The following is a 26,468-nucleotide window of genomic DNA, read 5'->3' as shown; positions in this document are numbered from 1 at the left end:
TTGCCCATCGAGATGTAAGTTGTGATTCTTGCATTATTGTAAGTGCTGGGCTGAGTTTTACCAGTTCTTTCTTCAGATTATTATGCATTTGGCAGATTTTAAGTCCCTGCTATAGCATCGCCTTTCAAAACTGAGCTTTTGCAAACCTGGCAGCTGCACACCCCAAAGTCCCAACCAAGAGGAAAATGATCTACTGGTGATACACTGGTAGTTGGCAAGCAAAGCTCGAGAACTCTGGGTTTTTTATCCATTTATTGGGATGTTACAAACTAAGGTACACATAAGAATACCAACCCAGCAGTAATGGTAAATTAAAATACAGAGAGAGGTGATAGGGGTGTGGGAAATGGGAATTAGATGGCTGTGCGTATTTACCGCTATGTCTTAGGTTAATCAGTACAATAAAGGAAAACCACTTCCCAACGAAAGGGCAGACAGCGGGATGGTGATGATATGATTTGGGACATGCTGTCTGAAGACCAGAAGTGGATACCAAACCAAGTTGTTGGTGCTTTTTAAATAATATGGTCAAAGCAATGGTATTCCCAGTAGTCATGTATGGCTGCAAGAGTTGGGCTATAAGGAAGGCCGAGCGCCGAAGAATAGATTCGTTTGAACTACGGTGCTGGAGAAGACTCTTGAGAGTCCCTTGGGCTGCAAGAAGATCAAAACAGTCAATCCTAAAAGAAATCAACCCGGACTGTTCCCTGGAAGGCCAGATAATGAAACTGAAGCTCAAATACTTTGGCCACCCAATGAGAAGGGAGCACTCACTGGAGAAGACCCTGGTGCTGGGAAAGATTGAAGGTCAAAGAAGACGGGGACGGCAAAGGATGAGATGGTTAGACAGTGTCATAGAGGCAACGAACATGAAATTGAGCCAACTTCAGAGGACGGCGGAAGACAGGAAGGCCTGGCGGGATCTGGTCCATGGGGTCGTGAAGAGTCGGACTCGACTGTGCGACTGAACAACAACAAAAACAACAGCAACAAATAATAATCAGTCTTTCCTTGCCCTTTGGGGCATCATGATATGGTCCCAGATTCAAACATACCAGACGTTTTGTGACGTGATGTTTTCGACTGAGATGCCACTAGCAGTCTGGCTATTACCGAAACGTTTCAGCAAAGTTATTTTTAATGACATAGGGATTCTTGCTCCTTTAGTAACTAACAAGTTCTAAGGTGGTTGTTATTCATTAGAAGAGCATCTGCTTTCCTGATCAGAGTAGACAATACTAAGGATAGGCCAAAGGTCTGGTTTGGTATAAGGCAGCATCTATGTTCATAGAGACACCCTGAAACATCACGAGGATACTCCCTCCACATATTTACGAGATTTGCTTATATTGCAGCCTTCCCAATAGTTACCTCAACATGTGTTTCTGTACACTTGACAGATCTTAGTGGGACTTCTAGATCCACTTCCGAATACTTCTTTAACGCATCTGCAGAATACAAGTAAAACTGTGAAACGATGTAGGTACCAGAGTTTAAATCAAATTCATATGTCTTATCTGTATATCCCACTCATAAGAGGAGAGTGCTGTGGTGGCAGAGGTACTGTACCGCTTTCAGATGCTTACACTGGTAATTCTGTGTAAGTGGAAAACAAGCACAGCAGGCGAAAGGTAGGTAGAAGCTTCTTCCTTGATGTGGTAATTTTATTATGGCAAGGAGGGCTTTTCTAAAAAAAAAAATAAGGGTGAGCATTTAAAAATGTGATCTCCCTGCCTGTGGCATGACATGATACTGCTCACTGTACTGCTTCATTCTGCTGTATGAGTAGAAAATGGGGCTGCCGAGACACACACTTCAGCCCTACTTACAACCTCCCAGTAATGTTGCACTGGTTCTCTTTATGGCCTTATATTGCTCACCCTCTCTTGCCTCTAATCCCGCCAAAGAAATCCCTTTTGGTCTCCCATTTAGTATCCAGTCTTCAGTTCTTTGTTTTCTTCTTCTGATTGTATGCAGGTTACATTACTGTAATGTGCTGTACATGGGGCCGCCTTTGAAAATGGTCCGGAAACTTCCATTGGTCCAGAACACGGCAGTCTGGCTACTGTCAGGGGTCAGATACAGGGACCGAATTGCCAGTGTTGAATGAGCCGCTCTGGCTGCCCATCTGCTTCCAGGTGCCAAGTCTGAAGTGGAGGGTGGACTAAGTGGCATGGTACCCCACTGAGGTCCCTGTTCTCCCCAGGCTCCGCTCCCAAAACTCCAGGAGTTCCCTAACCAGGAGCTGGCAACCCTACCGCCACCTTCCACTGGTAGCCGGGGGGACCTGGCAACCCTGGTTGTAATTGTGGGAGATCTCCAGCCCCCACCTGAAGGGTGGCAACCCTAATTACCATCTCTCATGTAACGTTAGATAAATGTAAAGGTTTCCCTTGCTCGAAAGCCAGTCAAGCGACTCTAGGGTTGCGGTGCTCATCTCCGTTTCAAAGTAGAAGAGCCAGCGCTGTCCGAAGACGTTTCCGTGGTCATGTGGCCGGCATGACTAAACACCAAGGCGCACGGAATGCTGTTACCTTCCCACCGAATTTATCTACTTGCAATTTCTTGCTTTCGAACTGCTAGGCTGGCAGGAGCTGGAACTAGAGACGGGAGCTCACTCCGTCATGCGGCACACTCGGGTCTCGAACTGCTGAACTACCGACCTTCCACAGCCTGCAGTTCAGCGTCTTAACCACTTGAGACACCGCAGCTCCTCATGTAATGTTACCCAGCCTCTTAGAACCAGGCCGGAGGCTGTCCTCCATGTCTCTTGGAGTGGGTAGGTGAGGACATGGGCCTTTTCAGTTGTGGCTCTTCAACTGTGTAACGCTGTCCCAAGCTTCAGATCTTTTGCTTTTCAGCATACTAAAAAATCTTGGTTGTTCTGGAAGGCAGAATTTTTGACGACTGAATTCTTCTAATTGGTCAGGTACTGCTTTTTCATTTCAGGATATTTTTGTGGATTTGTTTTATTGTTACCCTCCATGACAAGGTCTTTCTGAGAGAAAGGTGCAATAAAAACAAATACCTGAAAGAGGTAATTATAAAAATGGTCCCCTTCCTTCCCCTGGCCACCACCCTAACCCCTCTGCCTGAAACCAGACATTAAAGTTGCACAGGAATCAACTAATTTGTTAAGTTCTCAGAATGTTTTGAGTCAAGTAATCATCCTTCGGGTGGAACTGAACCAGCCTTTTCTGGGAAACTGTTTTATCAGTAAAAATTCATTAAGTTGCCCCAAAGAAGAATGTCTTCTTGACTGGAAATGTGTTGGGCCTGAATAAACTGATCCCTGTGTGCACAAAGGAATACTGTATACAGTTCTGGTCACTGTATCCCAGATCCAAGTCTGAATATCCAACCGCCGCACCACGCTGGCTTTTTGTGGGACGTCTGCTTTTGATTAGCAATAATGTATAGATCGCCATAACATGAGACATCAGAAGGGTGTGGTGGAAACTGTGCTCTAATAATGACGATGTCAATGACCTGTGAAGAAATATAAACTGTTCGTCTCAGGGCAAACGTTCAGTCTATGCTTAGGGTCATGAACCCCCATAGTCGTAGCTGATCATTAGATTACATGGATTATCTGGAAGGGCATTTCCAACGTGCTTTAGTCCGTAATTACTTCATAACCTCTATTTTAGTGCAATTTCTCTCCCCATCCTTCTTTCACTTTAGGCTGTTTTAAAAAATCCACAGAGACCATCATCGCTAACTTCCAATTTTAAATTTTAGGGGAGGTTTACCTTCATCTCCTTTTACGTGACTGCAGATTTGTCGTAACCACTCTGTCATCTGAATCTATGAACCAGTTGAGCCAGAGGACGTTGTTGATGGGACAAAATCTTTCCCAGCTTGAGTACTCCGTTTTAAGACCCAATTGCGTGTTATGAGGCAAACAGGAGGTGCCCAAGATCATAAACCTTCCACCTCCCAGCAATTTCCTGTCATTTCCCTCCTCCCATGGGCTGTTTTTGGCCTGTATACCCCTCCTCAGCCAAGCTCTCCAGACCATAAATAAACTGAGAACGAGGGGGAGAGGAAATGGCAGGCAGCATTTGTAGGGAAAATCTGTAGACGTGGGAGGGCTTACACACCCTGCTCCCCCCTCCCGCCTGCCAGGTTTTCCCTACCATTGCCCTCACCTCACCCTGTGTTATTGTTACACAATGCATTTGTGTGTGTGTTTTAAAGGTGCCTATACTCATATATAAGGTTGTCCCAGTTTCCACCGATTCCCCCCTCACGACTTTGGTGAAAAGTATGCAGACGGAGAGTGATTTCAGCTTAGCATACTTTATTAGATCAGGAACAAGACAACTTTAGCTGGCTCGCAGGCCGGCTTATATGTCCCGTGGAACCGCCACCCATAACACCCCTCACTTCCCAATAGGTTATTTACAGTGGCCGAGAGTTCCATAGGCTCTTGGCTGGGAACCTAGCCCACTGATTGGTGCGGGCTAGGATCCACATAGTCCATTGTCTCTTTGAGCAAAGCTCGATGTTTGCGCTTGACCGCATGGAGCCCAAGCTGGCCACGCGGTCTGAACTGGATATATTACATTTGGAGAGCTCTCCCTTCAGGTGCTGGTATTCATCATTAACACACAAACACACACACGCACATACCCCTCAGGACTTTGGAGAGCCCTCCCTCCAGGTGCTGATATTCAGCATTCACACACACACACACACACCCTCTATTACATCAACAAATGTGGGTTTGGGAGCACCCATTTGCCAAGATACCGTTGTAGCTCCACCCTTTTAGACGCTCTGGGCATTAACGAGACTGTTGAGTCAGCTGCTTTTTATATATTTTTTTGGCTTGATGACATAAAAAGCCCTGAAGAAGTTCCAAAAGAAAACAGGATTTCTGCCGTCTAATGATCATGTTTGGACTTTGTATCAACATCACGTGCCCCAACTGTCTGTTTGCTTTATCTTGTAGAAAGAAGTCGATCTCCGAGGCACAGAGAGCGGTAGGATCTGGAACGTTAACAGGAGCTGCCTGCTTGGAAATCCAGCCGCTGATCCCAGCTGCGACCTTGGCCCTGTTTGATGTTTTGACCGTTCTTCCCAAACCACAGCGAGAAGTAAACTCTCCAACCTGAGAACGGCCATGGCCTACTTCTACTGCGTCTTGGGGGTCTGGATTTTTCTTCTTCACGGTAAGTATGCTTGGAGAGACACCGACATCTTTCCCTGGGATGTGGAAATGGGGAGGAAGGTCTTGCCTGCTTGATCAGGCTAGTTCTGCTGCCCAAATCTGCAGGGTGAGTGTGGGGGACCAAGTGGGCCGGAGTCCATTTGGCACATGATATAACAATTGCTGCACCAGCTATGCAGCTCACACCTCAGCTTGTATTTACCATGCAGGCCACTCAGCTCGCTTTCAGAGTCTTTGCCGAGACAGAGTTGCCAACCTCCAAAGGGGGCCTGGAGTTCTCCTGCCTTTACAACTGATCTGGAGACCACAGAGATCAGATCCCTGGGAGGAAATGGCTGCTCTGGAGGGTGGACTCTATGGCGTTCTGCCATGCTGAAGTTCCTCCCCTCCCCAAACCCCACCCTCTCCATGCTCCGCACCCAAAATCTCCAGGTATTTCCCAACCCAGGGCTGCCACTTCTGCAACGGGCACAAGTGGCTGTGGAAGGTCAGTAGTTCAGCAGTTCAAGACCCGGGTGCCGCCAGACGGAGTGAGCTCCCGTCTCTAGTTCCAGCTCCTGCCAACCTAGCAGTTCGAAAGCAAGAAATTGCAAGTCGATAAATAGGTACCACTTCGGTGGGAAGGTAACAGTGTTCCCTTGCACCTTGGTGTTTAGTCATGCCGGCCACATGACCACGGAAACGTCTTCGGACAGCGCTGGCTCTTCGGCTTTGAAACGGAGATGAGCACCGCAACCCTAGAGTCGGACTCGACTGGCTTTCGAGCAAGGGAACCTTTACCTTTACCTTTATGGTCAGGGCAGAACAACACATTACCTTAGCGAACACAGGGTCGACAGTCACTTGATTATCTTGCGGTGGTAATGCAGGGGGGTCATTGATAGGAAAAAGGTGTTGGGAACGAGGGGACTTCCCCTTTGCCTGTCTGTCGATTCTCCTCCACTGCTCTTTATTTCCAGTCATAGCCTAAGAGAGGAAAAACAGGTGGGGAAAAAAACAGCCTGGCAAGGGATTGCAAAGGAGAGCCAGTGTAGTGCAGGGGTTGAGAGTGTCGGGCTAGTATCTGGGAGACCCACGTTCGAATCCCCACTCACACCATTGAAGCTCACTGGGTGACCTTGGGCCAGTCAGACCGTCTCAGCCTAAACGAGCTCCCCAGGTTGTTGCGAGGATAAAATGGAGGACAGGAGAATGATGTGAGTCTCCTTGGGTCCCCATTGGAGAGAAAGGCAGGAGTGTAAACAAATTAAATACATAAAAGATTCAGCAAGTGAGAAAGGGTTAAGTCTTCCCTGTCACCCACCAGTCCTCCCCTGCACTAACTTTTCAGATTCTCTTGTAATATGTAGTTCCTCACATAGCGATAGGCCGTTGGCTGTCAAACCGGAGCCAAATCAAGATATCTCCAAGATCAACGGCTGGTGTTTTTCTATAGTCTTTCCCTGAGGTTCAGGGAACCACTTAGCAATAGCAATCAAAAGACCTGTGTGGACAGGCCGCCCAAACCTCCTGCTCCAGATAGTAAGAACAACTCGTTCTGCAGAACAAGAAGTGTGCTTGCACATGAAAGCTCATGCCTTGAATAAACCTTTGTTGGTCTTAAAGGTGTCACTGGACTCTAAATTTGTCCTATTGCTTCACCAACATGGCTGCCCAACTGGAACTAGTCCCGCAGTCAGGCAGGCAGGGCGTGCTCCCGTTTTTCTTGTGAAGGTGAAAGTTCTACTTTTACAAAGCCTTGACTTTCTGGCCTCGAGGTTCTTTTCCGGGATGCACTCACATTCAGCCAGTAATTCCAGACACGGCTTAAGGCATACAGCAAATGTATTAATTGAATGAGCCTTGCACTCGACTGCGGGCAAAGGAAGATGAAACAAAATAAACCTCTCTATTTCTAACTAAAACCTATCTGTCTAAGAACTTTAAACCTCACTGCCTTCGAATACCTTCAAGTCGCATTCCCGACATAGAGACGTGTCAAGGTAGCCAAAAATAGCCCTCCCTCCGTGAAGGATGTCCTTCAATCATTGAGGAGGATCCCATGCATATCTGGAACCCCTCTTTTCTAATGCTCAGCAACCAATCAAGGATTGATCAGTTCATTAGCGTCAGGTGTAAAAGAAACTAGGGAGGAAAGATAAAAGCTCCATAGAGCAAATCTCCCAAGGTCAAGCCTTTCAGGGAACAAAAACCTTCAATGGCTCTTGCTAATCAGCAGAGCAAAGACTCTAAATGGGCTAGAATCCTGGCGACACTTAGAGCCTTTACAAAAGATCCAGTCACCCCGTTAAACCCTTAGGCCTGAACTACCAAATTCCTTACAAGACCTAATTGTTTGCATAGCTGGAGTCAAAGCTGAAAGGGAAGTGGAACGGCAGCAGACAGGCAAGGAGACAAGCAGGCTGGCGTAGAAGGCAAGCTGGTAGGAGGTCAGATAAGGAAGGTCTACTACAGTTAGTTTCTTTCAGCTGACTAGCCTAGGTCAAGGAGTGCCAAGGGGCACTATTGGTCTGGAGCTTGAAGATGGCACTTCCTCCCCCCCCCCCCCGCAGTCAGTAGCCTACAGTGACTTTAATGGTGGCATTCATATTAAAGGGCACCCCATGGTGCCCTTTAATATGATAGACCTACTAGTTGCTGGTATGACACCTGGCAACCCTGAGAACTTTGCCCATGGAAACCAGCCACATGCATTCTCAGCTAATGCCACAAATGCCCAGGGAATTGTGAAACGGAGGCATTTCAGCCGATTAATCATATCTTTGCCATTTGCCAAATGCAGCTCAGATCCATTCATCCTGCATACCATGCTGATTGGGTTGTATGAATTGTGTTTATACAGGCCTCAGACAGAGAATACACAAAGATCACATGTCTCCTTTTTAGGGCTGCCAAGTGGGGGCAGGTGGCAGGTAAACCCCCGCTTTGGAGGCCCATTTTCCGCTGCCGTGGAATCGGGCCCCGGGGGGAACTCCGCCCCCCGAAGTGCAGCGTGGCTGCGTCACCAGAGGTGACGCAACCATGTCGATCACATTGGGGGCGTGGCCCCGATTGTCGGAGGGAAAACTCTATGGTTTTCCTTCCGACGATCGGGGCCACGCCCTCAATGTGATCGACGTCGCGCGTCACTTCTGGTGATGTGTTGGCAGCGCGTGCACGACGAGGGACGGCTCCCGGAGCGCAGCAAGGCTCCCCTGCCTGTGAGTAAAATTCACTTGGCAACCCTACTCCTTTTGTCCATAAAAAGCAAATTGCAGGTTCTTTAGCCACAGAGCTATGTAGAGATGACATTTAATCTTTCAACTTCCACTAACTTTTGCTATTCAAAGCTGTTTAAAACTTCTAGGTTTCCCTTTAAAATGCTAATAGTAGAGCTCGTTTTGAATAGTGAAATGGATGGAGGTTTAAGGGTTAAACCTCTGATTTCTTCCCTGCACAAGCCCAAGGCAAATTGAGTTCTGCATGAGCCTGCAGTTTCATTTTATGGATGGAACCAGATGCATGATTGTCTGTCTTTATTTAGCTTCCATCTTAATTCTCAGAGAGGCAGAGGGGATACTAAATTATAATTCATTTTAAATTATCATCCATTCATTTTTGGATTCTTGTAATAATAATAATAATAATAACAATAACAACAATAATAATTTATATAGTACTTTCTGGGTGTTCAGGACACCACACTTCAGTCATTTCACTGTCTTCAGTAAGTTATGTCTATGACAAATCTTCTACAAATATATTGGGGGGGGGGGACAAAAAAAGCAAAACCCAGGAGTTTCCTACATTTATCATTTCCTTTGAAATTTGTCCTGAAGATTCTAGAGTGCATTCTGCCAGAGTAAAGCACTTTGTAGTCTCCTTGATTTCAAAGAGAGTTAGGCATACTGATCTTTTCCAAAATAATATTATTAATAATAATACTTTTCATTAAAAGTACTCCATTGTGGTTGGATCATGCACTGATAGATTTTTTAAAACAATATTTTCATTGTTTTGTCTGTAGTTTGATCTTTGCAATATCATACATTTGCCATTTGCCGTTGACTGACTGTATTTGTGGAGGAATGAGTGACTGTTCAAGTAATGAATTAGCAACTTGGTCAAAGCAAATCAAAAGCCAACAGCTTATCCACTAAATCAAATACTTGCAGCACGGGGTAGGTGTGTTTTCAAATCAGATCCTAAGATTAATTCAAACATATGCTCCTAATGAACATACAAAGCAGCCCTATACTACCTCGGGTAATCGATTCATCTTTCTACTCAGAGGGCAGCAGTTCTCCAAGATTTCAGGCATGTGAAGGTCTTTTCCCAGTCCAGCTGCTCAAGATCCTTTTATGTCAAGAAGACAGGGCCTCTGTCTGGGACCTTGATGGATCATGTCAGCCACATGCTCTACCACGGGACACAATTCAAGGTGGTGGTGAAAGTGCTGTCCAGTTACATTGTTCCCTCTAAGCTGAGTTAGTGTGAGCTAGCTCACAGTTTTTTAGCCTCCAGCTCACACATATTTGTCTCAGCTCAGGAAGGATGGCTCCAGAGCAAACTAATTTATACAGCAGCCAAATCACCTGCTCACAGCTTTAATGCCGGTAGCTCACAAAGTAGAATTTTTGCTCATAAGACTCCACAGCTTAGAGGGAGCATCGCTCACAACCAACCTATGGCGACCCCATGGGGTTCTCAAGGCAAGAGGCGAACAGAGGTGATTTGCCATTGCCTGCCTCTGCATAGCCGACCCTGGACTTCTTGGGGGTCTCCCATCCAGGGGTCATTTCCTGTGGGAGCGCACAGGAGCGGAGCTCCAGCAGTAAGGAGCCCAGGGGGCGGGCACATGCAACAAGCCCCGCCCCCTGCTCCCAGCAGCCCTCAGTTGGGCCACGAGCAGCAAGAAGCAGCCAGGTAAGTTGCAGAGTCCCCCCCCAGCCCGCCTTCAGGTACAAGCTCTCCCTCTTCTGTGAGGACAGATCTGTGTGTTCCCCCCCCCCATAGCTAGCAATCCAAAACAGTCCAGTGGAGCCTGAGTGGTGGGTGTTGCCTTCTGACACACTTCTGGTGATGTCAGGGTGTGTGGCATATGCAAATGAGATATGCTAATGAGTTATGCTAATGAGCTCCTGCACCTCTTTTTCTACGAAATGACCCCTGCGTCCCATTCAAGTACTACCCAAGACCAACCCCCTGCTTAGCTTCCAAGATCCAACAAGATCAGGCTGGCCTGAGCCATTTGTAGCACAGTTAATTTATATTAATATAATCGATATCCCGAAGTCAGGAGACTGCTGACCTCTCTGTGCATGTTTACCCATTGGTAAGCTGTGCTGAGTTCAGCGGGGCAGTATGCGGGTTTAGGGCTGCAGCCTGTAAAATGACTGAGGGCTGTGGTTTCCGTGGTCCCAGTTACACTTCTGTGACTCAACAAAGTAAATAAACATTAGAAACCCAGTGCAGGAAAACAAACTGGCTACTGAGGCTCCCAAGGTCACTAGGTCAGTGTCAAAAGTGGCAATCTATGCTTGGTATGCCAAAAATTTGGCACAGCTTTTTTTAAGCAGCTACTATCTGCAGACTCACTAGATGCCGCCCTCTTCCTTCTCCTGACAGCCAGGCTCCCCCACTGCTTTGGGGGGTGGCCAGCTTTCCTTTTTTTTTTTTCCCCCCCCCCCCCCGTCTGTATTTTCAGCAGCATAATGACCCAGAGAAAGGAAGCTGGGCAAATTTTCCTGGCATAGAGAGAAAATTGACAAGATTAAACTGTCCCTGGTTAATTTCTGCGTGTAACCAGGTTGTCATTGGCACAGAGTCAGGAAGGCGGTGATCCTGTGCATAGCTACTGGGGAGCAAAGCCCACTGGATTCAGTGGGCTTCGCTTCAGAATAAACATGCACAGGACATCAGTTGACATTCCTATTTCCCAACCCCCCCTATTCCTTTCCCTCGGCTTTCTCCTAATAGGCTTTCTGCCTGCCGTCAGTTTGACCACATTCTCTAGTGCGGCAGACCTCTTTCCCCAATGATGTCAACCCATGCCTGTTGCCAATGGGAAGAACGTGGCACATCTGGTGCCAATTCCTAGAACCAATTATTTGCTTGCCATCCTTGCTGAAGAACGTCTCCCACACAAACCGTGCCCTTTGCGGGAAGCCACCCACAGATGTTGACAGTTCGCCCATCAGGATCAGCTCTGGCATTTGGCTCCGCTCTCCGTGCGATCAGTAGTCAGGTCCTGAACTTTAACCTACCCAACTCACACGTGCATCGTAAAATGCAGGAAGGTTGAAACGTGCCTTGCGAGCAGGGGTAATTTCGTAGAAAAAGAGGGGCAGGAGCTCATTAGCATAACTTATTAGCATAACTTATTGGCATACGCCACACCCCCTGACATCACCGGACGTGTGTCAGAAGGCAACACCCACCACTCAGGCTCCACTGGACTGTTTTGGATTGCTAGCTATTGGAGGGGGGAACGTGCAGATCTGTCCTCGCAGAGGAGGGAGAGGTTGTACCTGAAGGCGGGCCGGGGGGCGGGGCTCTGCAACTTACCTGGCTGCTTCTTGCTCCTCATGGCCCCACTGAGGGCTGCTGGGAGCAGGGGGCGGGGCTTGTTACATGTGTCCACCCCCTGGACTCCTTACTGCCGGAGCTCCGCTCCTGCAGGAAATGACCCCTGCTTGCGAGGCCTTCGGTCGATTCAAAAGCCAGCGAGAATCCATTTATGCCTACTTTTTGGGGGTGGTTGTGTGTGTGCGTGCATTCCAGCTGCAGGAGAGGGGCAGCAAGATGCTGGAAGTAGCTGGTATGGATTTATTCTCAGATGAACATGCCAGGACCCTACACCTGCGATCAATCAGGCTGTGTGACGCACAGCCATGGGGATCGATTTGAACTGATTTAAGCCATACAAAGTGATGAATGTTTGCACTGATTCAGGCTGGTTCGCGCACGTATATTTATCATTCAGTGGCTATAGCATCAGTGGGTGGTCAGCATGTGTGAATGAGCCATCACAGAATTTGCATCAGAAGTCCAGGCTACACGTTCAGCAGAGTAAGGTGGACTGTACCACTTCAGAATGCTGTTGGGGATAACTGTTTAAAAAATGCTCCACCCATGACCTGAAGTGGTGTAGTTCATTTTGCAGCCCACCCACCTCCAGTTCTATGACTGCTTGCTTCGTTCTGCTGCATGTGGAGGTCTTTCCCCGGAACGAACATCCACATCTTCTAATGTCAACTCAGGTGCAATAGCCTTCGGGGTTTGGGGGTCAGTTTGTCATTGTCAGCTGGCTATCTAGCGGCATCGAGTGTTCAAGTGTGGTACTTGCTTGTGTGACCCAGCCCATTGTTCAGTATCGACTTGTCAAATGCACCTTTTACTCTGTGTTGTATTATGTGTGTGTCTTGGCATGGTCAACAAGCTCTTGGCCACCCTGTGCCCCATCCAAAGAGGGTTTATACATAGAAGGGTTTTTGTCTCTCCTTCCTAGGCCATGTCACAGGATATCCCAAGCGGAAAACCTCTGAATCAGAAGGCATCAGGAACTGCACGGTCAGCCCTCCGGTGAGTTCTGGAACACATCTGGAAATAGGCAGGGCCTGTTAGGTTTGTGTGCCTGTATGTATTTGCTGATGAACTGTGTTAGCCCCTCCTAGAGAGACGTGTCTGAGGCTAGAGGTGTACTGAGACCATGAATAACATGAGAAACTAATATAGGTTGAATGGCTGATCTGTCTAGCTTCTTTTCCTCTTCTGCACCACGCTTTATTGATCATGTTTGTTTGTTTGTGATATCAGCATCTGCCTCCTACGGTGACCAATACGAGTGAGCGGTTGAGTGCCCTGCGGCAACTCATGCACACCCACAACATCACAGCGTACATCATTCCCACTACAGATGCACACATGGTAAGATAAAGGTTGTCTCTCTTCTGTAGCGTAGGGTGGACTTCTACCCCACTGAAGTAAGGTGACTGAAGAACATCCTCCTGGGGTTGTGACTTTCACCTGTCTTTCTCTCCTTCTGTCTCTAGCCTAGAGTATAGTCTCTTTGCAAGATGAGTCAGCATTTCCCTTCCCTGGAGGTTCTCCAGAGTTTTAGGTGGAGCATATTTAGCATCGTAAAAACTTTTTAAACAGAAGAGTCTTATGCTGCTTCTGAAACTGAAGACAGGCATTTTATGTCACCGTTTTTCATTAACATTCTGTTACCTGTCTTGAACTTGGGAGGAGAATGCAAATATTGGGTTGCCATGACTAACCAGTGGCCAGGCTGTGTAAATTTTCCCAGCCGCACTGTGCAAATGCAGAATTTGATATTGCATATGGGATTCATCATTCTAAAAACCTCCGTTTTTCTTTAGCCACACGCTCCCCCATTAGGTTGCAAAGATATGATTGAAACAATGTGGGCAAGTCTAGCAAAATCACTCACCAGTGGAGGATTTCAATGAACCTGGTGCATCAGATCCCTTGGAGGAGAAGCAGTTTGCATATTTTTGCATAATTGCTGCAGTTGGTGTCGGTTATAGAATTCTGCTCTTTTGACAAAGAATTTGGGTTGTTTTTCTGTTTCCCAGAGTGAGTACATTGCAGAACGGGACAAGAGGTTATCCTGGATGTCAGGTTTCACAGGATCTTCAGGTGAGAGTGTTCTTTCCGTGTCTGCCATCTGCCTTCCCTGATCTACCTTGGCTAGCTCCTAAACCTCATGGACCCAAGGCTGAATATGGGTTGCTGGTCCAGAAGAGGAAGAGGTCTTAGCAACAGATTTAAATGCCAGGGACTCAGTCCTGGAGTAAGAGCATATCTGACCATGTAGAGCAGGCATGTCCAACTTCGAACAGGTAGTGATCTATTTTTTCCGGCCAAAGGGGCCGGTGATCTACCACCATGAAAATAAAGTTTCAGATTAGTTTCAAAACCCACTAAAGTTGGGTTCCACCGCCCGCCCCCATTTATAATTCACCTTCTGTCATTTACTGGTAAGCAAAATAAGCAAAAACAAAACAGAGAGACGAAGATCCAGAAAGAACTGTGAACATTTTTTATTGAGTTATAACTTTCTCTAACTGTCTCAATCACTTTCTTTAACTTTTATTCAGAGTTATTTGTGTTAAGTGTAGGTCAAGTATTGATCCAGGCTGATCTTGCACAGTCTTTAAAACTTCGCTCTTGCTCATTAGTGAGACCATTAGGGAGACCAAGTGGGGATGGTGATCGACCTCTGACCCCTCCGCGATCTACTGGTAGATCGCGATTTACCTGTTGGACATACCTGATGTAGAGAATGCGTTTCTTTGTCCATTGAAGGGGTCTGCAGCTGCATCCTATTTTATTTATGTATTTATTTATTTATACTTATTTAAAAAGGTAAAGGTTCCCTTGCTCGAAAGGCAGTCGAATCCGACTCTAGGGTTGCGGTGCTCATCTCCGTTTCAAAGCCGAAGAGCCAGCGCTGTCCGAAGACGTTTCCGTGGTCATGTGGCCGGCATGACTAAACACCAAGGCGCACGGAACGTTGTTACCTTCCCACCGAAGTGGTACCTATTTATCTACTTGCAATTTCTTGCTTTCAAACTGCTAGGTTGGCAGGAGCTGGAACTAGAGACGGGAGCTCACTCTGTCATGCGGCAACTCGGGTCTCGAACTGCTGAACTACTGACCTTCCACAGCCTGCAGTTCAGCGTCTTAACCACTTGAGCCAGCTCCTTTATACTTATTTAGTTACTTATAATTTTGATTTATACATCGCCCTCCCCTGAGTACACAGGGCTCAGGGCAGTGAACATCAGGGAATAAAAACATTCATAAATAGTAAAACAATTTAAATAGTACATAAGTAATAAATAAAAACAGTCTCAGATGGTGCAATGCTCCAATTGTGTCACTGCCTTGCAGGGAAGGTAGAAAAGGGGTGGTGGGGGGAGGAAGGGAATGCCCGAAGGATGGTACCCATTTTGCTGTCCTCATCTCCACGTTGCAGGCCCTGCAGAACTGCATGGATGTTATTTGGCAGAGAGTTCCACCAGGTAGGAGCCAAAGCAGAAAAGGCCCTGGCTCTGGTTGAGGACAGCTGGACATCTTTTGGGCTGGGGACCACCAGTAGGTTGTTCTCTGCAGAGCGTAACACTCTTCAGGGGACATACCAGAGGAGACGGCCCCTTAGATATGTGGGTCCCTGACTGCTCAAGGCCTTAAAGGTCAAACACCAAAAATCTTGAACCTGACTCAGTTCTCCACTGGAAGGCGGTGCAGCTGACGCAGCACAGGTTGAATACGTGCAGTCCATGGCTGCTGCTTTCTGGACCGGCTGGAGTTCCCGGATCAGTCGCAAGGGTAGGCCATCATAGAGCGAGTTACAGTAGTCCAACCTAGAGGTGACCATTGCGTGGATTACCGTGGCTCGGTCCGGGTGAGACAGGAAGGGGGCTAGTTGCTTCACCTGACATAGCTGGAAAAATGTCAGCTTGGCAACATTTGTGATCTGGGCCTCCATCGATAAGGAGGCATCCAGAACCACACCCAAACTCCTGACAGTTTGTGCTGGGATTAAGGGCACACCGTCAAGTGCAGGGAGTCATCAGCTCTGGAAACAAATCTGGACAGGCAGCCAGCACTCCCATACTCTTAGTTAATTAAATGCTGCGTGAAACAAGGCAGCCTTGCTTGCCCTATGGAATACTAATAGATTCCGCGGGGCATGAACCTCCCTGGGGAACTGGTTCCAGAGGGTAGGGACAGCCACTGAGAAGGCTCTTGTCCTAGTGGATAACTAGCAGGCTATTTGTGGCATCATTCCTTGGCACATAGGAGTGTCCCATCACTCCTTGGCAAACAGAAGGGGAAGTCGTGGAAGTAGTGACAGACTTCACATTCCTGGGATCCCAGATCACCGCAGACTGTGACAGCAGCCATGATATTAAAAGACGCCTGCTCCTTGGGAGGAAAGCGATGGCGAACCTAAAGAGCACGATAAAAAGTAGAGACATCACCCTGTCAACAAAAGTCTGCATGGTCAAAGCAATGGTATTCCCAGTAGTCATGTATGGCTGCGAGAGTTGGACTATAAGGAAGGCCGAGCGCTGAAGAATAGATTCGTTTGAACTATGGTGCTGGAGAAGACTCTTGAGTGTCCCTTGGACTGCAAGAAGGTCAAATCAGTCAATCCTAAAAGAAATCAACCCTGACTGTTTCCTGGAAGGCCAGATAATGAAACTGAAGCTCAAATACTTTGGCCACCCAATGAGAAGGGAGCACTCACTGGAGAAGACCCTGATGCTGGGAAAGACTGAAGGTCAAAGAAGACGGGGACAGCAAAGGATGAGATGGTTAGACAGTGTCATAGATGCAACGAACATGAAATTGAGCAAACTTCAGAGGACGGCGGAAGACAGGAAGGCCTGGCGGGACCTGGTCCATGGGGTCGCGAAGAGTCAGACTTGACTGTGCGACTGAACAACAACAACATTTGTGGAACTGGCACCTGCGGTAGGGCCCATGATGACAACCGAAGGGGGCGAGGGCGGTCACATTGGGAGAGGCAGTCCCAAAGGGATGGAGTGTGTGTGTGTCCCAGACTGTTTAGGTCTTTGTAGGTCAAACCCAACTCCTTGAATTGGCACCATAAACTAATTGGGAGCCAGTGCATCCGCTGCAAGATTGGCGTTACATCCTATGGAGTTCTATCCTGGGGCTCAATACAGAAGCAAATGTGCCTCTTTGAAAAAGACAGCGAACTCTGTAAGGATTGAAGGTGGGGGGGGGGGATTAACCAGTCTGTGAGGGGAATGGCAGGCAGAGATTTTAATGGGACTTAAGGGCTTCTCAGAAGTGCTTTACAGAAAGGGAAATGATAGAGGTGAGCAGCTGCCAGTAATCCAAGGGCAAACCTTGCACAGGACGTGCTCTAAAACAATTGCAGGGGGCTCCTGCATATAAATGTTACTTATAACTCCATTTCTTAATAAAGGACTGACAACAATCAGTGTTTGGGCTGGGGAAGCTTTATGGATTATTAATCAACATTTCCATTATGGGTAATGTTGTACAGTATGCAAATGGTCTTTCTCATAGTGGCTCTCTGTCGCTCTCTTGCTCTGAACGTTGACTGCTTTGGTTACGAAAGGTTGCTGGCCCCTGCTCCATCGGGTGACTCAGCTCACCCTCCCAGATGTCAGGATTCTGGAGGCGGGGCCTCAAGACTGGCTTGAGCCCAGCACTGGGCAGTTCCACATTTTATGCAGCAAACTGTGTGTACACCAGTGTTTCTTTCCTGCAGCAGACCTTTGTTTTGCGAGCAGCAGATCATGGACTCATGGTTAAATGTCTGTATACATGCACCTGGGAATCCTAATGGCTTCATGGTTTTCAGCTGCATGCGTGCCCCTCCCAGTTTACATGTTTCCTGTGGAAACCGCTGGTGTACACACAGCATTTGCGTTTGCTGTATAAAGCGAGAAGCTGTGAAATTAGTCAGTGAGCAGACTCTTAGACTTGGGTGGTTTTCCGGAGTGCCACTTAAATCTGGATTTTCATTTTCGACGCCTGTAATTTGAGTGTCAAACTGCCATTGACTGAAATGTGCATCTTGGTTTAAAGATGGCTCTACTCTTTGTGGCCATTAACAACAGTCCCAAGTGATGCATTCCAGACTTTTTAAAAGAGCATTTATCTTATCAGTTGTGAAAATGCTGTTCGGCATCTCTGGAAACAGGATTTAAATTAGAACCAGGACTCATCTAGATTCAGGCCTGGGTCCTGATTTCAGCAGAAGGTTTCCATTGATAATAAATTAGTAATGTTCCTCTAAGCATGTGTAGAGTGCGGTTCCCTAAACACAGCCAGCAAAAGCATTGCTGAGATAGGGGATTCCACATCGAAGGAGTTATTTACCAATTTTGCATAGATCAAGATGGATAGCCATGGACAGCAGTAGAAAAGAGCAAGATTCCAGTAGCACCTTAAAGACTAACAAAATTTCATCAGATATCTGAAGAAGTGAGGCCAGTGACTCACGAAAGCTCCTACCCTGCCACACATTTTGTTAGTCTTCAAAGTGCTACTGGACTCTTGCTCTTTTCTGCCAATTATGCATAGACTTCTCTCCTCTTAAACATTAAAGACCTGCTGTGCTTGCCTGCCCCAGGGACGGGAGTGGTTACTCTACAGAAGGCAGCCCTCTTCACCGACAGTCGGTACTGGGTCCAGGCGGAGCGCCAGATGGACTGCAACTGGGAGCTGCATAAATCAGGTCAGTCCCCACCTTAAACTGTGCTTTTTGCGCTCCTCCTTCTGGACTTGTGCCAGCTGGCAAGCCCATGTAAAAGGAAAGCAGGTCTATGATAGCACATTTGGAGGCCATGCTGGGAAAGAGGTGGCCAGATGCCTGTACTTTTACCAGGTGTGTAAAGCTGGGTTATTGGGCAGGTGCCGCTTTATTCTCAGACCAAGCCCAAGAGGGTAACAACAACTATTAAATACTGGGTTCTAGACGCTTGGCCGTGATCAGCTCAGGTTTATTCAGTGATTTCAGCAAAACTACAAGACAAGACTCCAGAGCCTCAGCTCTGTTAAATAGCATGCAGTTGCCACACCCAAACACACCCCACTCCCAGTGATAGGCTATTTACATAACATCACTACTTGATTGGTTTATTCCAGAGTCCTAGTCGGCTATTGTTCTTGTGTTTCAAGCTCAGGCAGTCTCTGGGGTGATTCAATCAGGGATGATTCAATCCCAATACATAACAACAACAATCTGGGGGCCCATGAAAAATCAGGGGGGTTGGGACAATTTGGATTCACCCCAGAAGGATTCAGTAAATTCTCCAGTGCTTGTGCATGCTGATTTCTTCTCCTCTTTCCCCTCCTTTAATTAATGCTCAGCTGCACTCAGCATATCTGCGCTCTTGGAGCCTATTTTGTCCTCATCAAGCCAGGACTTTCCTCCCTTTTGATGAATTTACAAAGTCATGCTTTCCTGCATACCTGGAAAGTGTATAGTAAACCTCTTCCTTGTCTGTAGGGCCCCCCGTTGTGCTGCTTTTGTGATTGGCATGGGGGGGTGCTATTATGTGGTGATGGCCACCAGACTGGTTGGCTTTAAATGGGGGAGATAAAGTACAGCGTGCAGCATAAACCCTCAAGATAGCCAGGGTGGGTAGCACATTCCGAATGGCCTTAATATGAGCCTCTCCTCCTAGGTACCTCATTAAAAAATTTTTGCTACAGGTTCAATAATTTCTATATTTTTAGAAGACAATAAAGAAATGGTTTTATACTCATCAGATTGGCCCAAAAGGGGATCCATCACAGGTTCAATGTAAACAGCACGGATGTCATAGTGGAATTTACAGTACGAAAGCACATTTCCAATAGAGTCAATTTCCCCCATCCCACATGGGCACAATCTATCTTTGTAGGGAATTGTCTTGAACCTACCCAATAAAGCAGCAGAGGGAAGGGCGTCCGAGCTCGCATGAAAGCCCTACGAAGATGAGGCTGAATCAATCTTGCCAGATATCCTGAGGAAATGTGGCTGGTGCTGGACTAGATGGACCACTGCAGGGCTGTTTCTTATGTTCTTTACTGTTAGATAAAGTGACAGGCTGGAGTTCCACGAGGAATCATGGTGGGAGGTGCACAGTTCATAACTCCTTCCCTGCTATCCCCCCTGCCCCGGACAGTCAGTTTGGCGTAGTGGTTAGGAGTGTGGACTCTAACCTGGGAGAACCAGGTTTGATTCCCCACTACTCCACATGCAGCTGCTGGTGTGATCTTGGGTCAGTTACAAGTTCTTTCAGAGCTGTTCTCTCATGGGCAGTCCTTGAAAGAGCTCTCTCAGCCCCACCTTCCTCACAGGGTGTCTGTTGTGGGGAGGGGAAGGAAAAGGAGACTGTAAGTCGCTCTGAGACTCCTTTGGGTAGTGAAGGGTGGGGTATAAATCCAATCTCCTCCTCCTCCTCCAGTACACTAATTTCGCACACTCCCCCTTCTTTCCCTTCAATTGGCTCTCATCTGTTCTCAACATTCCACCCCTCTGGAGCATGCTCAGTCATCTTCAAGTCATTTGGGGCTTTCTTTGCCTCATGGTAAATTTATCAGGGTGTATTTTTCTGTGCACCTGGGAATCCTCCCAAGGATGAATATTAGCAGGCTGGAGAATACAGTGGTCAGATGATATTCCTTCTGTTGGTATCCCCTTATTCTGTCTTCCTGAGGGTGGTTTTTTAGAATTAATATTACCAGAGGTCATTTCGGGGGGGAACGCGAGGGATCGCAGTTCCCCCGGGTGAGGTACGGGGAGCGGGGCACATGACGAAGCCCCGCCCCCTGCTTCCGGCCGCCCTGCTTCCGGCCCTCATTCAGCCAGGAGGAGGCAGGAGAAGAGGGAGGGTAAGTTGCTTCCTCCCTGCCTCTCCCCACCCCTGCCTGCCTGGGGCCAGGGAGGGCCTTTGCGGGGCTTCCTTGCACTCCCGCCGGCCTTGCAGGTCCACCGCCAGGCCCCTCATGGGGCTCGGCAGTGGAGCTGCAAGGCCACCGGCGACGGCCAGGACCGTTGGGGGCAGGGTGTGTGGCCTTATGACACACTTCCGGTGATGTCAGGGGGTGTGGCATATGCTAATGAGTTATGCTAATGAGTTCCCCTAGCTCTTTTTCTACAAAACGACCCCTGAATATTACCTTTTGGCTAATTTACAATGTTGTGTTTCACTGAATATCTGGGGAGCCCCAATGTGTGTAGAGATCCTTACCTCTATGGAGGCCAGCTGGTTTACAGTGAAATATTGTAGTACTAACAGTACTCTTTGTCTATGCAACGCTTACAACAGTTCTGTACAAACAGGCTAGTTTTGTTACCCCCGTATTGCTAATGGGCAGCAGAGAGACAGTCGCTTGCAATGATTTCTTGTTGAGAATTAAACTGGGGACTTGGAGGGAAGAGAGATAAAGGCCCTGGTCACACGGGAGGCTTTGATCCGCAAGAGGGACGGATCGGGGGCGCATCAAGCGGGCGCGATCACACCGCAACATCTGGGAAGTGGCGCGCACCCGTCCCCGATCTGTCTCTTCCGGCCGAAGATGCGGATTAAAAAAACCCCTAGAAAACACTAGTACTTACCAGAAAATCCACTGCAGGGATGGCCGTCTGATCGCCGGCGCACCCGTCTCTCTCGCAGCATGCGAGGTCCAGCCGAACTGCGCATGCACATGCATCCACAGCGGGCTTGCCTCGCTCTCCGGTCCGTGGCTTCCTCTCGGCATCTGATCATGCCGGGGAGGACCTGCGCGGAGGCTGGGGGGATCTGTCTGATCCTGCCGCCGCGCTTCTCTTTTGATGCGGCTCAAAAAAGCTGCACTTTAGCCGTGCCTTTTCCCCCAGTGTGACCGTGGCCAAAGATGTACGAAGCATGAGCAAGAGCCCCACTGTGGATCTGCACTAACCCCTTTTGGACAGACATGCAAATTTCCAAACAAGCCCAGGCGCTACCAGTTTGTTGTGTTTCCGGGAGAATCCAGCTATGCCGAGTGCTAACTGGCGGGCTCTCGTGGCAGTCACAAACCCACCTCTCCTCCCTTTCCCAGAACAGTGCTTCAGGTTTTGTCTTTTTTAAAAAGCAACTTCAAAAAATTCCGTAGATCTATAAATCTATACGTTGGGTACCTGAAAAAAGAATGCCTGTTAACAGGGGGTGGGGTGGAAAGTACCATCAAGTCGCAGCCGCCTTATGGTGACCCCCTGGGTTTTCCAGGCAAGACATGCTCAGAGGTGGTTTGCCATTGCCTGCCTCCACGTAGCTAGCTTAGACTTCCTTGGTGGTCTCCGATCCAAGTACTAACCAAGGCCAACCCTGCTTAGCTTCCAAGGTCTGATGAGATCAGGTTAGCCTGGGCCATCCAGGTTACAGCGGTTATATTATTATAGTGGGGCCGGGGCAAAAACCTGCAGTAAGACTGGAGCTGGGTATGAGTATCACGAAAGAGGGAAAGCAGGATTGAAGAGAGCTTTGCCCTGCACCAGAAAACCTTGTACCTGCTCCTGCCTTCATCCAGACCTGTAGCTAGGATTTTTCTTTGGGGTTTTTTAAATTTTAAAGGGGGCTTAAACTTACATTCATTTGGAAGCCCCCCTCCTTCCAGGCCAATGCTCCCTCTAAGCTGTGGAGTCTTGTGAGCAAAAATTCTGCTTTGTGAACTACCGGCATTAAAGTTGTGAGCAGGTGTTTTGGCTACTGCATAAATTAGTTTGCTCTGGAGCCATCCTTCCTGAGCCAAGACAAAAATGTGTGAGCCGGAGGCTAAAAAACTGTGAGCTAGCTCACACTAACTCAGCTTAGGGGGAACACCGGACGTAATAGAGTTACACGTGGCAGCCTGCGGCAGATCTGGTTCTCCTCCCCTTCCCAACCGAATTGCTCACAGCCCAGCGGCTGTCTAAACCCAGCTTCTGAACCTGCCAGAAGGGGTGCAGGGCAGCCTCGGACATGGGCGATTTCTCTGGTCAGCTCTGATGGTTCTGTGCAATGGCGCCGGTGGGAGGGAGGGCAAGGCGAGAGAGAGGGTGACGGCAGGCAAGCAGGCAGGCTGGTGGGTGGCAAAAAGGAGACTTCTTCTCAGAAAGGGGTGGGAGCAGCCGTGGGCTGGGGTTTGTTGTTGGTGTGGCGCCTTTAAAAACTTGTAAGAAAAAGTTGGGGGGAAACCTTAAGGGGGAGAAAATCCTGTGGGGCTGTGGCTTTAAGAAAGGGGGCGGAGCCCCGGATAGCCCCACCGTAGCTACGGGCCTACCTTTGTCCTTCCTGCGGCTCATTCCCTTAGCCATTCTATCATACCACCTCAGCATCCAGCTGTTGCGCTCTGGGTAATTGTAGCCAGCCGCTGTATTGTGAGCCGCGCAGCCGTCAGGCCCTTCAGGGAGGCAGCCTGTTTTGCCCTTCTTGATGTCTCCTTTCTCTTGCAGGCTTGATTACGTCTATTGGCGAGTGGATTCTTAAGGAAGTTCCTGGTGGGGAGAAGATTGGATTGGATCCTTACCTCACTTCCATTGGTAGGAAATGACTCTTGAACAGGGTCGATTCACAGAAGGGGAGTTTTCAACAGCAGAGGGCTGCATTCACCTAAGGGGAAGCTACGCTTTCCTTTCTTTCGTTGCCTGCTTGTGCCTTGAAAGATCATGTTGGCATATTTGGTCCTGCTTTTTCAAGCTTATCTGTGATGGCTTGTGTGGTGTTTTGCCATGTAAATACGTGTGTGTTTTATTTCTCCGCTTTAGTGTGGAGTTTTAAATGTATGTTGCCGTAATCTTGAATGCAGGTCTGTAGAAGAAGAAAGAGAGGGGATGGGTGGGCAAGTGAAATATGTTATGGTTGGATGGTAGCCATAACCTAGGAAGGAGTTGCCGGGTGTGGGTGTGTAGGAAGAAGCCTGAGTCAGGGGCTGCAAAGTGCTGTGAGAGAAATGTGTGTTCTGTGTGGAAGTTATTAGCCTGGGTGGCAAGGGAGAAAATAAGACTTTGTGGCTAGGTCTGTTTCAGGAACGTTTGAGAAACAAGAAGGACTGTACACCTATCTGAAATTATTATGCGTGTATCAAACCATTAAGCCATACAGAAATGGTTTACGCTGTTTTGATTAAAAGTAAAATCTATTAATGTTTAAGAAAAGCAACTGTTTATTTTAGAGTAAAGGATCCTCTTTTACCTCAGAGCCGCCCCCATGCCCTGACTGGTCTGACAATCTGCCACATACAACTAAGTCGTCCTGTTCTTTGGGTCCAGCTAAGAATTCTGAGGCGAGAGACTTGGGTGGCAGCAAAAATAAAGAATGTCTTAGAAGACTACAGAGAGGTGCCTTTACAGAGGTTACAAATAAATAATAAGAGTAGGTTTTTACACCCTGCTTTTCTCTACCTTAAGGAGTCTCAAAGTGTCTTACAATCGCCTTCCCTTCTTCTCCCCACAACAGGCACCTTGTGAGGTCTATGGGGCTGAAACAGTTCTGAGAGAACTGGGACTGGCCCAAGATCACCCAGCAGGCTCCATGTGGAGGAAGACTGGGGAATCAAACCCGGTTCTCCAGAATAGAGTCTGGTGCTCTTAACCACTACACTATGCTGGCTCTCATATAGGGATCACATGTAGGGGAAGAGCAAAAACGTCACAGTTTGTATCCCACCTTTCCACCAAAGAGCTCAGGACACCACTACAGGTTCTATCTCCGTTTTATCCTTACAACAAACCTGTGAGGTAGGCTAGGCTGAGAGAGAGAGAGAGAGAGAGAGAGAGAGAGAGAGAGAGAGAGATGAGAGAGAGAGAGAGAGAGAGAGAGAGGCTGGCTGACTGGCTGGCTGGCTGGCTGGCTGGCTGGCTGGCTGGCTGTCTCACAGTCACTTGGTGAATTTTATGGGGGTTTGAACTGTGGCTTCCCGAGTCCTAACCTGACAGCCATTACACCACACTGGCTAATCTTTTGCCGAGAGAATCATGGGACAGCTGGAAGGACGTGGCTTTCTGGATTTGCTTGCCTGATAGTCTGTTTCAACAGATGACTGGGAAAACTTCAATCAAGCCCTCCAGGATTCGAATATGATCCTCACTCCCATAGAAGGCAACCTAGTAGACCAGGTGTGGGGCACACAGAGGCCTCCTCCACCCACCAGTGAGATCTACCAACTCCCAGACAACTTCACTGGTATGTTCTTTGGTCTTGAACATCTTTTGCTCACCTGCCCTGCATCATCTTTGGCAGCATGGGCCTGTTTTCAGAATAAGACTAGTGAAATGAAGGGGGACCAGGAAGAGTTATCAATACTGGTCTTAGCTACCCTTCTTCTTTTCTGTTTGCCTTGGCCTAATGTTGAGCTGGTCAACTCTGTTGTGTACATTCCTTGCTCCCATCCCTGGCCTCTCTTTTCCTGTCTCACATTCTATTATCTTTCTCCCCACCCCCATTATCTAAATATTGGCCCCGGTCACACGGAGCATTAGGCATGCTAGAGAGACGGAAGATAGGCGGATTTTCCGGGCGCGATCTCACCGCCACATCTGGGAAGCGTAGAGCTCCCGTGGCGCACCCGAGGCTTTCCGCTGAAGATGCGGGGTAACAAACTAGTACCTCGGAGGTACTAGTTTCTGGAAACCGCGGGGCAAGGGCGGGCGTCTGATCGCGTTTCCGGTGGTAGTTCCGGTGCCCGCCCATGTCCCCTCGCAAAAAGGGTTTTTTTCCCCCCAAGTCTCCATGGATGCGCACAAGCACCCAACGGAGCATGCGAACATTTCAGTTTAAAAAAAAAAAACAACAACCCCGTTTGCTGCGCCGCTCCACTTCTTTGCCGCGTTGTGTGATCGGCACCTCCCCCCTAACCACAGGAGCTCGACGGGACCTCAACCCGATGCCTGATTGCGCAGTCGCGCGTTAGTTTGCTCCGGGGCAAACATTCCCCGCATTTTCCTGCCCGTGTGGCCGAGGCCATTGTAAGCTTCTCAGGGCAGGGACCTGATGTTTTCTTTATGCTACTCTGTCATGCTGATCTGAGGCAGTGCTTCTGGTATCACTCCTTCAGACAGGGTCTTTTTGTGCTGGCACCCTGATTGTGGAACTGCCTCTCCAGGCATGCTTCCTGGACAAAGATGCTGCTATACTTCTGGTCCCAGTCTAAAGCTTTCCTGTTCTCTTGAGCTTTTGGTGGCAAATATTCTAACTGCTGTTTACTGTGGCCATCCTGTACGTTTTGGAGTTTAGATTGTATTGTTGTCAGCTAGATGTAATATAGGTTTCTGTATTGTTTAAAATAAATTAATACCTGCCTTGAAGGCCAGTCTCAGTAAAAAGAAGAGATAGGAAACTTTTAGATAAATTAGCAAGTGGTTTATTTCAACTGTTCCTTAATACCTGGATTATGGCAATCATCTTTGAGGTCTACTTCCAGTCTGCCAGAATTCTTATACAGAAAGCATTTCTGGTTGGAAGCTACCCATGTTGATATGTGGCTCATTGCATGGTATAGTCGCAAAGATGCTCGTTTTCCTGAGTATGTGTGAGTGTAGCAACAGCTACAAGCATGGACGGCTTCAAGAGGGAATTAGATAAGCATATGGAGCAGAGGTCCATCGGTGGCTATTAGCCACAAGGTATAGATAGAGACTCTGGGGCAAGTGATGCTCTGTATTTTTGGTGCTGGGGGGGGTCAATAGTGGGAGGGCTCCTAGTGTCCTGGCCCCACTGCTGGACCTCCTGATGGCACCTGGTATTTTTGGCCACTGTGTGACAGAGTGTTGGACTGAATGGGCCATTGG

The 26,468-nt window shown here is 48.1% G+C and overlaps 1 protein-coding gene across 1 annotated transcript in view; it reads left to right on the top strand.

The window, feature by feature from the left end:
• Positions 1-4,987: 4,987 nt before the first annotated feature.
• XPNPEP2 (X-prolyl aminopeptidase (aminopeptidase P) 2, membrane-bound) overlaps positions 4,988-26,468 on the top strand; it is a 50,835-nt gene continuing 29,354 nt past the window's right edge. Inside the window, exons 1-7 of the mRNA XM_015406155.1 lie at positions 4,988-5,177; positions 12,666-12,739; positions 12,974-13,084; positions 13,756-13,819; positions 18,324-18,428; positions 23,136-23,222; positions 24,718-24,864. Coding sequence (XP_015261641.1) covers positions 5,129-5,177; positions 12,666-12,739; positions 12,974-13,084; positions 13,756-13,819; positions 18,324-18,428; positions 23,136-23,222; positions 24,718-24,864 — 637 coding nt within the window. The 5' untranslated portion in view covers positions 4,988-5,128. The remainder of the gene's footprint in view (positions 5,178-12,665; positions 12,740-12,973; positions 13,085-13,755; positions 13,820-18,323; positions 18,429-23,135; positions 23,223-24,717; positions 24,865-26,468) is intronic.

Source organism: Gekko japonicus, unplaced genomic scaffold, assembly GCF_001447785.1.
Source record: "Gekko japonicus isolate JY-2015 unplaced genomic scaffold, Gekko_japonicus_V1.1 scaffold1040, whole genome shotgun sequence".
Lineage (NCBI taxonomy): Eukaryota > Metazoa > Chordata > Lepidosauria > Squamata > Gekkonidae > Gekko > Gekko japonicus.
Note: the sequence above shows the minus strand (reverse complement) of the source record. Positions and strands in the feature narration are given on the sequence as shown.